Here is a 13,351-nt window from a genome sequence, read left to right as displayed (position 1 = left end):
TATGTTTTGTTAATATTACTACATTTGTATCAGCGATTAACAGTAGTAGATCTCTATACAATTTGTCATATAGTACACATGTTTCGATACTTTGCACCAAATTAACTGTAAATCTCCTTAAACTCACACAGGAGCTAACATCACTCTGCACCATGCTGTAAATCTTATTGAACTCACACAGGTTGTTAACATCATTAACAGACATAACAGTATCGAAAAAATATCTACAACACAATAAGGATGATTTTTTTTACGTTTCCCTTTCTTTTGTTTCGATATATAGTATTGACCAATCATAACAATTACTGTTTAAAATCTTTAATAAATGTGTATACCTGTATGGCTTGCTCTTGTGTAGACTGGGAATTTGATTCTACAAAACTTAAATCTACTTCATTGATTTGAAACCCTTTCTTAATCAGCTCCCCAATCAGTTTCTTGTCTTCTGTTGAATTGATGTGTCCATTTTGAACGTAAACAGGCATCTGTTTACGATTGTTCAGCATCTGAAGCACGTGGCCTAAGTAGGAAATACTATCCAATAGTACTTGAACCTCGTTTTGAACCTACATATAGAATATGTCCAGCATATATTGAAATATAAGAATTCCAAATGTTTGTTTAAAAAAAGCACATCCAAACGGTAACAAATATGTATTATAAAAAAGGGACGAAGGATACCAGAAGACAGTCAATATTAAAAAGAAGATGTGGTATGTTTGCCATTGAGACATATATCCACAAAAGACCAAAAATGACACAGAAATTACCTATAGGTCACCGTACGGCCTTCAACAATGAGCAAAGCCGATACCGCATAGTCAGCTATAAAAGGCCCCGATAAGAGAATGTAAAACAACTCAAACGAGAAAACTAACGGCCTTATTTATTTAAAAAAATGAACGAAAAACAAATATGTAACACATAAACAAACGACAACCCCTGAATTTACAGGCTCCTGACTTGGGACAGGTACATCCATAAATGATGTGGCGGGGTTAAACTCATGAATTGAAAGTTCACTGACAACGCCATGGCTTAAAATGAAAAAGACAAACAGACAAACAGTAGTACACATGACAACATAGACAACTAAAAAGAAAAAAATACACAAACCCTACAAAAACTAGGGGTGATCTAAGGTGCTCCAGAAGGGTAAGTAAATCCTGCTCCACATGTGGCACCTGTCGTGTTGCTTATGTGATCACAAATTTGGTAAATAGTCTAATTCGGTAGGTCACATTCATGATAGGGAATGGAATTGTAGTTACGACGTAACATATCTGATATCATTTGTGAAACGGTTATTTTATAACGGTCAATTAACTCGTGATGGCGTCTGTGAAATTTACGAAGGGATGAATTCAACTTCACCATTTGAAACTCTTGGTTTAATAGCTTCCTTGTGAGCAGCAATCCTCTATCAAGAAAATCATGATAGGAAATGCAAGCACGGGAATATCGTATTCATGCGTATGTATTTGTACTGTATTCCTGTCACGTGGTGTTGTCATATTAAAAGAATTGTTAACTTTGCCATATAGGACGGCTGTTTGTCTATAAAAGCAGGTTCAACCCATTATTTGGTTTTCTGTACCAAGTCAGGAATACGGCAAATGATTTAAAACATTCCGTTTCTGTGTATTTTGTTATTTGTGTTTGTTTCTGTTGTTAAGTTTTTTTAATTAGGTCTTTCCACTTTTCTGTGGAAAGACCTATTGTTTTTCTTCTGATTATTTTTTTTTTTTTTTTCTTCCGCCTAATTTTGTTCTTGCGATAAACATTTGTTTCGCAATATGTCGCTTAGATATTTGGTATATGATATCGAACAGTTTATGCGCTTTTGAAATTTACCCTGCGTAACCGAATACTTTTCTTTGTAGGAGTTATCTCCCCAAACACTGTTTTCCTTGTTAGCGCATCTCCTTCGCAACCGTAAAAGATTACGACAAATTTATTTTATAAAATTGCTCGTTATATCCTTCGCATGATTTGTCCAATTTCGACCGAAGCAATATGAACGCTCCATATGAGAGTTATTTCCCTTTTTGTATTTGAAATTTTGAAATGTATTTTAAACTGGAACACCATAAGTGATAGAGACCTAGGATCTTTTGATTTGAGGTCCTTAGTCCAAAAAAATGAAAATTAGGTCAAGGTCAAAGGTCAAGGTCATATTCTAATTTTTGAATTTGTCTTATTTTCACTCATTTTCATTAACCTTATAAGATATCGACAAATTACTTTTACTAAATTGTTAGTTGCGACATGTCGTAACATAATAATTTTGGTTGAAAGGGTGCGTAGACAATAAATGGGAGTTTTAGACCTATCATATCTAAAATTATGCGTTAAGTGATATAACTTATTTACCATACATATTAGAGACCTAGGGTCTTTTGATTTGAGATCCTCAGTTTGTGACCTTGAAATTGAGGTCAAGGTCAAAGGTCAAGGTCATATTCTAAATTTTTGATTTTGGCTTATTTTCACTCATTTTCATTAACCTTATAAGATATCGACAAATTATTTTTACTAAATTGTTAGTTGCAACATGTCGTAACATAATTATTTTGGTTGAAAGGGTGCGTAGACAATAAATATGAGTTTTAGCCCCTATCATATCTAAAATTATGCGTAAAGTGATAAAACTTATTTACCATACAAATTAGAGACCTAGGGTCTTTTGATTTGAGATCCTCAGTTTGTGACCTTGAAATTGAGGTCAAGGTCAAAGGTCAAGGTCATATTCTAAATTTTTGGTTTTGGCTTATTTTCACTCATTTTCATTAACCTTATAAGATATCGACAAATAATTTTTACTAAATTGTTAGTTGCAACATGTCGTAACTTAATAATTTTGGTTGAAAGGGTGCGTAGTCAATAAACGTGAGTTTTAGCCCCTATCATATCTAAAATTATGCGTAAAGTCATATAACTTATTTACCATACACATTAGAGACCTAGGGTCTTTTGATTTGAGATCCTCAGTTTGTGACCTTGAAATTGAGGTCAAGGTCATAGGTAAATTTGACGTTCTAGATTATGACCTTTGCTTAAAATTCATATCTATACATCATAAAGCCATAGGAATTGACATTTTAGACTGATTTTTAATATTTTAATATCAAAATAGATATTTACTGGTGGAAAGACCTTCAATTGTTCTCTGAACAATTGGTTTTTAATTTTTTTAATTTTTATTCAACAACAAATTGCACTTTCTGCTGTTAACAATATACCTCACTAGTCCAGCATACCAGTGAAGAGTCCCTGTTTGTTTATACCAGAAATCCATTTTTTTTCTTGTAAGCATCAATATATTAAATCAACATTAGTCTTATAATCTAACAGCTAAGTTATAAAATTATCAGCAATGAAATAATAAACAAGTAAATATCAGCAAGACTTATTTGTTTACCTATACATATGAATAGGAAAGAATACTATATGTGTATCATCTAGCAAAAAAGACTTTTGAGTATAGTTTCCGGAAAATTTCCCTATTTTCTCCGTTAACGTGTTCCGTTTTTTATCTCACACAGTTGATGTGTTTCCCTTTATTTTACTTCGAAACACGAATTTGTTTTCATTTGATAGATTAATGACTATTAAATAGAGTTTTACTTCTGTTGCCTTTATTTATCATCTTTTTTTTTCGAAACGTGTTTTACCAGTGTGAATATCCAAAATTAATCAGTCAAATATTTTCTAAATGAACTTAAATTGCAACTATTATTTTCCATATACAAAAGTACCAATACCATATGCTGATTTGTAGTTGTGGTGGTCAATTTCTTGTATAACATCTTAGCTGTGTAAAATAAAGCTGCTTTAATTGTGAAATCTACTTACATCGTCATTTTTTTTATTCGCCTCAAGTTCATTATTCATAGCGATCTGTGAAGCAATAAATGCTCTTTCTGTAGGCGTCAGATCAGCGTCGTTTGGCTCCGATAACTCCTGTCTGCTGGATATATCCGTCATTATGGTATATATATCTAATGTTGTTGGTGTATCCACTGATGTTTTGGGTAATATTGCTTCCAAAGCATTGTTCAGGACCCTTAGCATACCTGAATAGATAGTATTTGTCACTATTAGATGGTTGGAGTGAGAAAGGTTGTTACTGATTGTTTAGCAATGTTCGATATTTTTAACTTGGGGATGTATATTATTTGTTTGTGGTAACGCACTGTATAATTAGATTCATGGATAAGGGGAAATTTTAGATAATTATTAAGAAATCGAACGAAACTCTTGTTTTTTTCATATTCCTTCCTATATTTCGAAAAAAATTATAACAAATATTTAGATCAACTGCAAACTGTCTGTATTTGTTCACTTACGATTTGCCAAATTCTTTTGTGTAAATATTGGTCATACAATTGAGAGGATTAGCTACCAATTAAACCAGGTTTATACATTTTCTACACAATAAAAGGCCTGTAAAAATGGCAGATCTGTTACATTATTAGTGTGTGAGAGCTTTAGATTTTTCCTTTTATAATATAAAGGTCTTTCCGTTTTAGATTTTTCTTACAGCTCATTATGTCATACACCATATATAGAAATAAGAAGATGTGGTATGAGTGCCAATGAGACAACTCTCAATCAAAGTCGAAACATGTAAGAATCATGTTTAGTTTTAAGATATTACCTTGACACGTAGAAATGTAGTCTTCATACTTGGGATATGTCTCATTACTGGTAAGTTTTAAGAGTTTTTCCAATAGACCTTTATTTCCTTCAAGTGCCTTGGACTACAAAATGTACAAATATAAAAGATATGTATTATTATAATTAAGATTAACCATGTTTTTTAAGAATTATTATTTTTAAAACCAAAGATTATTGAAACATAACTATGTATATGTGTGTAGCTATTAAAGTCTGAAAATAAAACTTGAAACACAAATATTTAGCTGAAATTAAGAACTGAGATGGAGGTAGTACAATGAGATGTTAAACAATTATACCCCTTACGGCTACAGTTCACCGCTGTTCAAAAGTCATAAATCGATTGATAGATAAAAAAAAATGGATTAAAAGCTAAAACCGAGGAAACACATCAGAACAACAGAAACACTTGAGTGCTACAATGAAATGCCAACATACGAACTAATTTTATTAATTGTGACTGTTTATTTAACGCATCATGTAAATGTAGCGGAATTTGATAAGACTGTTATTAAAGTGAGAGGGTTAGCGCTATAGAACCAGGTTTAATCCACCATTTTCTACATTTGAAAATGCCTGTACCAAGTCAGGAATAAGACAGTTCTTGTCCATTCGTTTTTGATACGTTTTGTTTTTTGATTTTGCCATGTGATTATGGACTTTCCAAATTGATTTTCCTCTGAGTTCAGTATTTTTGTGATTTTACTTTTTGATAAAATCTGTCATATTTCTTATTTGTACAGAACGTTTTATAAAAAGAATTGTGGGTTCAACATTGTTTTATTGCCAGCCAAACCTCTCACTTATATACATTGTTAATAAATATTGCTGAATCGAGAAAACTACATGACAGGAATACAGTACAAACAAACGCAAGAAAAGTCAGCATGGAGACATGTATTGTATTGCCAATGAGACCTTGCCATTGTGTGTGTGTGTATGTACTGGTACGTGTGTGTGTGTTTATTTACATTTATCTTTCCCTATACACTATTAAACTACCAAATAAGTGACATGATCTCAGAGAATAAAAAATTCTAAAACCATAGGAAATATGATAAATTTCTATGTAAGTTTTTGTAAGTATTTGTTTTTTCACAATCGTACCAATTAATTTATCCCATCTACTTCTTCCTTCATGCAATAATAGAAATATTCTAAGTATAAGTGGAAACTAACGTTTATATACAAGAAATGTCTGTAACAAGTCAAGAGTATTACAGTTGTTTGTCATTTGTGTGATACGTTTGAGCAATTCGATAACGGACTTACCGTTTTGAATTTTCTTTAATGTTCGATATTTTGATATTTTACTTTTTATATCTTGATTAGTGAATTTAGAGTTATTTTTAAAATCATTTAAAAAAAATGTACCACTTGAAATTGCTCAGTAGAATGTAGTACAACTTCCTACAGAAATTACATATAATGGATACTTTTATATTTTCTTGTTGTTTGACACACCTAGGGGTATAACCCCATGGTGGAGGTCTTCTCCGCGGCAAACCTGATACCCCATTGTATGTAAAACAACATTATTACGTGACAATATTTGACACGTTAGCAAATTTCCTATTAATATTCGACTAACTACACATATCCTGATATCTTGTAATAGTATCGCATCTTCAGATGCCAGAAAACTGAAAAATTACCAAAGCTGTCTAAATCCTGATTTGTACATACTGTCTGAGTAGGAGATAACGTGACGTATGATACATGTATAAGACATCCTTGTCCTGGTAATGCATCAGCCATACAAGTTCTTTTTATTTAGTTATTGGGATTCCTTTTGCTTTGTTTTAGCGTCATTTGTATCTAGTAAGGAATATTAAATAAAAACATACAGCTGAGGAATTTGCAGTGAAAAGCTTGTTTCCAATAATTGTACCAATACTATTAGCAACCTGGTCTAAATTCACAGTGGATGTGCCATCAACTGCATTAGATGTTTCAGCCAGAATCGTGGAAAAAGATGTCAATTTCTAAAATAAATTGGAGCATCTATAAGCTATAGTGAAACTATTGTAATGCAGTTGAGTTTTGGGTTAAGACATTGTATATGTTAGGTGTATATATTCAAAAGTTAATTCCGGTTGTTATTATCAATAATCTCCCACCCCTACAAAATGTCTCTCTTTGAAAAATTGCGGATCATTCCTGAAATGTATTAAATAATAAAAACAACAATAGCGATCAGTTGATTTACTGTTGAAGAAAAGGTTAATGAACACACAAAAAATATGCTCGGTATATACAAAACTAACACATGAATGAAATAAAAAAAAAAGCAAACCAACCAAAAATATTTGACTCATCGCCATGTAATATATACCACCTTCTCTTTAAAAAGAAAAGAGTAATTGGCCAATTTTAAGAGAAGTCTGAAAATGATAAGAAAATTAAAAGCGTACCTGGATGTAAAGAAGGCAAATCGACAAAAACGGAGTCCAAATAACCTAACTATTTCTAGTTATTAGAGAAAATATCCATTTCATACAACACATTTTTAAGCAGGATTTGTTATCAATTCTCAGCATCTGAGGACTTCCATGTTTTCAGTAGGTTGTCAGTGCCGACTTCCTTAATTCTGTGTACTATTTTTGTCTTTAGTATGATTAATTTTTGCAACTCAATTAATTCCTCGTCCACTAATGAATACTAAATGTCCCTTTGATATCCTCAAACAAGGTTTCAAAAAAGGTCACATAGTTTTTAACATAATGTTAAATGTTCTACTTATTTTAAGGCTACAATGCGTTATAAAATATCTGTCAAATCGATTGACTGCTATAAGAGGTTGATTACGGTTGATTGAACTCAAATATGTCAAAATCTGTAAATAATTAAGGCTCTTAAAGAACAGTATCAGAAAGCAAGAAGCATTTTTAAACTTGAAAATAAATAATGATATTGAAATTGATTTAAACAAATGTTAAAGTCAATGTTGTATAAAGATCAATATGATTACCTTTATTATATCAGTTTGTGTTTTGATTTCTCCGTAATCAGGATGTTGATACATATTCCACAGTTCATCAAATGTTTTTGTGATATTTGTACCATCAGACAGTATTTCTACACCTATATTCAACCATTGTGCAGGGTCAGTATCAAGTATCGTTGTAGTTGTATTCTAAAGTAGCAAATTGTAATTGTAGAAACTAGCACAATTTTCTTTATATCTAGTATTACTGCTCTGCATTTATTACACCGATTCGATAGATATGTTGATGTTGATGCTGTTGTATACTTGTACATTATATTCTACTGGTTATCAGATTTGCATATTAATATCCCCTACCAACTGTTTTGTTTCGAAAGCCAGGCTTTACTAATTATAATTCTATATACATATGATTAGTTTTGATATTAAACATTGCAAACACATACATATCAGTCAGAAATTCGACGTAGGCTGAAAGTACAAGTTCTAATATTGTTAACAAAAATTCTTTGTAATCCTTACATAAAAACAAAATCAAATTACTCATTGACTTTAATGTTGTTTTTTTTTAAATAATTATTCAGTTTATTGCACTATTGGTTGTTAACAAATACCCTAAAAGGTACAACTATCCCAGATAGGTTTATCCCTGTGTGTGAATTATCAAATGAACCACGGGATTAACAAGATAAACTTATTATAAGTTTCAAAAGTGGTTAATAAATCATTACAATCTATAAAGTTTACATAGCAATAAAATCTGGAAAATATACGTTCTCTCTGTTAACGTTTTTCTACTTATTTTAATTGTATATCACGTGGTATAGATGTTTATTATGTATCTCGAACACGTGTATTTTATTCATTCTTGTATGTTGGAATATTCTTAACTTATTTGGTAAGTTTTAAATTTAATGAAATATTTTTTTTGTTTTCTTTAACGATAACTTGAATGCGCTACAGAATAATGAGAAATTTGATGCATTTGCCTATTATGAGTATCAAACATTGATGACATTAATTGTGATGGTAAGTTAACATGGTCAAAACATGGATAAAGAATGAGATTTTTTTTTGATACTTTGTATAAAGTATTGACAATCGTTTCGTGTAAACAGAGAAACAGTCTACCTAAAACATTAATGAAAAACATAATATTGCTCTTCGAGTACATGGAGTATAATGTCTTAACTTTCACATGAAACAGACACACACACACTTGTACCTACACACAAACTTGATCACAAAACTAGCACACACACACTCTTTGTCACACAACTACACATTCATAAGTACTTGTACGCTTCACAAATTTGAACTACATTGTGGTGAATTATATATATTTAAATGTTTCTTTCAATAATTTACTACATTTTCTTTCTAAGAGGATACTATTTTCATACCATTCTAAGAATTATAATTTAAAAACCCTGTATATCTATGTACTTGTGTTTTAACTCTGATGCATAATTGCTTTTGTAAACAGCAAATAAAACAATTGTTAACAACACATTAATATCAAAATATGAATGTTAGAAAAATAACAAACCAAATCCGTGACGGGTGTTCCAGCAACCTCTGCATTCATGGCAACTTGTTTTACATTTCGTATTTTCCAGTAATAGTCCACGCTTTTCGTCGATAAATTTAAGAATGACGATACACTATTTTGGTCTGATGTGGTATAATTGGGTAAAACCTAAAATGTGCATAACTGTTATTGATATGTATAGTTTTGTTTTGAAAATTGGTTTTGCGTAGATAATTTATAAAACCCGCAACGAATGTTGTGGTAAGGTTATAGATAAAACAAAAATATGAGTGCCAAGGAGACAACTCTCCATCAAGTCTCAATTTGTTAAAAGAAACTACTATACGTCAACGTACAGCCTTCAACACGAAGCTATATTTTTATTTTCCTATTAATGAAATAATTGTGTATTTAGAAAAGTTGATATATGCATTAGAGAATATATAAGAAGTAATGGACTCATTAAACAAAAATTAAACAGCGACGTTAGTGTTAAGATGATTATTGTTCAGAATCTACTACTTTTTATATATTCTCTAGATTTACCCAATTACAGTGAAATGATTGGTCATTTCTCAATACATTCTGCCTTTAATGTCACTGTTATCCGGTTTACAAAAGCATTTCATCATACACACAAAGATTTGGAATAAAAGAAAATTGAAAAAATAGTAAATGAATTTGAGTCAACAATTTTCAGATGTTAAAATTACATAAATCCATTAAGAAGGAAGAACTAAATATTGCAATGAAAACAAATCTGGAAAATTTGCACAAATTCTTAAGGAAGTCAATCTAGGTGGTCAAAAGAGAAATAGCACCAAGCCAGGAATATGACAATTGTTTTCCAATCGTTTAATTTCATTGAGCTTTGGATTTTAACAATTTATAAAAGACTTTCCGTTTATCTTGGAGTCCGGTATTTTTTGTAATTTTACTTGACTTTTTCGAGGTTCTATAAATCTAAATGATTCGAATAATAAGTCAATATCGCAATGATAGGGACTCGCATTCTGATATCTAGCACATTTCACTGTATGTAGATATTCCTAAAATTGCAATAATAAATCTCTCATTTTACAAAGTTTTAGGAAATCGCAATATTACATGGAGTCAGGAAATGACAGTTGTTATCCATGAGTTTGATATGTTTGAACTTTTGAATTTGACATTTGAAAAGGGACTTTCCGTTTCGAATTTTCCTCGGATTGTATCATTTTTGTTAGTTTACTGTTTGTACATCGAATAAAGATACGAAATGTTTTGTGTTTTCTTATTAAATCTCTTATTTTATATCTTGTGCTCATATTATTCTAATTTATTTTGTTGATTGCTTTATTAGCATACCTGTCTGTTTTTTTCTTAACATCAATATCTTCATCTATATATACATATCTGTCGGATAGTTTGTTATCTTTTATTATTAGTTACATAGTGTATTAGTGACCTCATATAAAATATAAGGGATCAGTCAATTCCATATGGGGTGAGAGCGATTTTCGAACCCCATATGGAATTTACTGACCCCGTATATATCATATTAGGTTACTAGCACACTATGTAACGAATTTATCTTACCGACTATCTTTATTTGTTTAATTTAGACTAGAGTTCACTCATTTGCTATCATAACACAGCTTCTTATTTCTATATTAAAGTGTTCAACTGTTCAATTTTAAGAACCTTCTTCAATTGGTCTGCACTAAAGAAATAATGCAAACACTAACTATTTATTATCTACAACCTTGATATAACAATATTAAAAAGATCTTTCAATACTTTTAAATAACCAAACAGTGCCAAAGACGTAAATCCAGTACTTACCGTGTATTTAATTAACCCCGCCTCCCTACTAACCCAATATTGAATATACACGGTCTCCACGAGGTCGCTTTAACAAATCATATTCCTTGAAATGTATAGGAGGTTAGATAAAGATAAATATGAAAGTTATATCCTATTATTTGTAATATGGGCTTTTGTGTTTTTGTTTTTGTTTATTGCTATGCATCATTACCTGTAAAATTAGTTTGGTACACTCTGTATAATCGATAACATACCTTTCCAATATGTTTGGTACATTCTGTATAATCAATAAAGATATCATAGATCTGTATCTTTATTGTAACATTATAATAATCTGTCTCAATACCAGGCTTTACTTTGATGTAATTCTCTGCCTCTGCTACAATAAAATATTCGACTAAGTTAGCCATTTATTACACCAGAATATAACTCATTTGTCCCACAACTTTTTTTTTAAAAGGTTAAAAACATACATCACTCTTAGTTTTTGGTAGGGTTCGTGTTGCTTATTCTTTAGTTTTCTATGTTGTGTCATGTGTATTATTGTTTGTCTGTTTGTCTATTTCATTTTGAGCAATGGCGTTGTCAGTTTCGACTTATGAGTTTGACTCTCCCTCTGGTATCTTTCGTCCCTCTTTTACAGTCTCTTTGACATTTTTTAAAAATCTATTTCTTAACATTGGAATGGTTATTTGTAAGTTAATATCGTCTTGGCCTTTTTTCCCCCCTTATTCTTTAATTATTCCGTCTCTGCCGTTTTATTGGTTGTAACAGTGTTATCTGTCTGATTTATTACAATTTCCTTATCAGTAGCTCACACAGTGTTTAATTTGTTCACTTATTAAACTCGATTGAAATCAATTCGCAACTCTATCTGAAAATATAAGTCTATATTTGATTTGTGTAAAAAAAGGCATACATTATTCTAAAAATATTTAGAACCGTTATACTAAAATATAATTAACATAATGACACTATTCCCAACTTAATGTGTATGTAACGTACAACCGTAATATAGAAGTGTTTCCTTTTCTTCGGAATTCGTCTGAACAATTCGATACATCAGCTGTTCTTTCCAGTCATAACTGGTATCAGTTGAAGTTCGAAACCCTTCGTCATTCCATCCGTTTGTTGTTACTTTCTTTTCCCCTAAAACGTAATAAATTTTAAGGAATGGTGTTAGTTAAAATGATTATTCAATCAGTTATAAACCAGTTTGTGATCGTATTTTGTAATAAAATGCAGTTAAAAGTTGTATAAATCAAAGGTCACGTCATTTATTACCTATATACGACTGGTTGGTCTCGAAGTAGAGTGCTCACAGACCCTAGTACGGAGTGTCGTGGACTAGATCTTAAGTTGGGTCAAACCAAAACCTTGAAAATGATATTTGCTTCCTCTTCTGATGCATGTGCATTTTGAACCAATATTTGTTGTAAACTAGTAGGTAATAGTAGTGATCCGGTTGGTCATATTGGTCTCATACAAACGAGGGTTCGTATTTATGAGAAACCAACATATTTACATCCTAGACCTCCTAACTCGCATAAGGGTGCTTACAAGTCATTGTACCATATATCCAGGTAAAGTTATATGGAAATTGAAAAACACAAAAGAAGGATGCAGTGATATTTGACATGTTACAATTCTCAAAAATTGACTGAAGTATTTGTTCTAATTTGAAGATCAGATGGGCATATAATTTAAGATGTAAAAGAGGGACAAAAGATACCAAAGGGACAGTCAAACTCATAAATCGAAAACAAACTGACAACGCCATGGCTAAAAATGAAAAAGACAAACAGACAAACAATAGTACACATGACAAAACATAGAAGACCAAAGAATAAACAACACGAACCCCAACAACAAACTAGGGGTGATCTTAGGTGCTCCGGAAGGGTAAGCAGATCCTGCTCCACAGGTGGCACCTGTCGTGTTGCTTTTCTTATTAAACGTAATAATATCTTTATTTCATATTTGCTGTTACAATTTACTAAGTTTACAGCTTGTTACTTAGTATCCCTGTTAGTTTACATAATGGTTTAGGGAAGCACTATTTGATAAGATATAACTTATTCATAATATTAGTAGCTATAGTATAATTGATTTCACAATTATATAAAATAAATAGTGTTGCTTATGTGATATCAAATCCGGTAAATAGTCTAATTCGGTAAGTCAAATTCATGAAAGGAAAGGGGATTGTAGTTTCGACACAAGGAACAGTCAACCAACTCGTTGACCAGGGATGATTTCAACTTCACCATTTGAAACTCTTGGTTTAATAGCTTCCTTCGGAACAGCAAGAAAATCATGATAGGAAATGCAAGCACGGGAATATCGAATCAATTGGGAGATATATACCCCGTATGCAGGTGCTGCTG

The 13,351-nt window shown here is 31.4% G+C and overlaps 2 protein-coding genes across 2 annotated transcripts in view; both read right to left on the bottom strand.

Moving 5' to 3' along the window:
- LOC139489445 (spermatogenesis-associated protein 20-like) overlaps positions 1–13,351 on the bottom strand; it is a 243,655-nt gene that overhangs the window by 90,785 nt on the left and 139,519 nt on the right. The gene's annotated exons all lie outside the window — the stretch shown is intronic.
- LOC139487528 (uncharacterized) overlaps positions 1–13,351 on the bottom strand; it is a 49,084-nt gene that overhangs the window by 16,902 nt on the left and 18,831 nt on the right. The window contains exons 8-15 of the mRNA XM_071272393.1: positions 11,970–12,113; positions 11,219–11,343; positions 9,177–9,326; positions 7,652–7,816; positions 6,528–6,665; positions 4,661–4,763; positions 3,856–4,076; positions 336–566 (exon numbers count right to left, since the gene is read on the bottom strand). Of these exons, the coding sequence (XP_071128494.1) occupies positions 336–566; positions 3,856–4,076; positions 4,661–4,763; positions 6,528–6,665; positions 7,652–7,816; positions 9,177–9,326; positions 11,219–11,343; positions 11,970–12,113 (1,277 nt within the window). The remainder of the gene's footprint in view (positions 1–335; positions 567–3,855; positions 4,077–4,660; positions 4,764–6,527; positions 6,666–7,651; positions 7,817–9,176; positions 9,327–11,218; positions 11,344–11,969; positions 12,114–13,351) is intronic.

Source organism: Mytilus edulis, chromosome 9 (genome assembly GCF_963676685.1).
Source record: "Mytilus edulis chromosome 9, xbMytEdul2.2, whole genome shotgun sequence".
Taxonomy (NCBI): domain Eukaryota; kingdom Metazoa; phylum Mollusca; class Bivalvia; order Mytilida; family Mytilidae; genus Mytilus; species Mytilus edulis.
The sequence above is the reverse complement of the archived record's forward strand: the minus strand, read 5'-3'. Positions and strand labels throughout refer to the sequence as shown.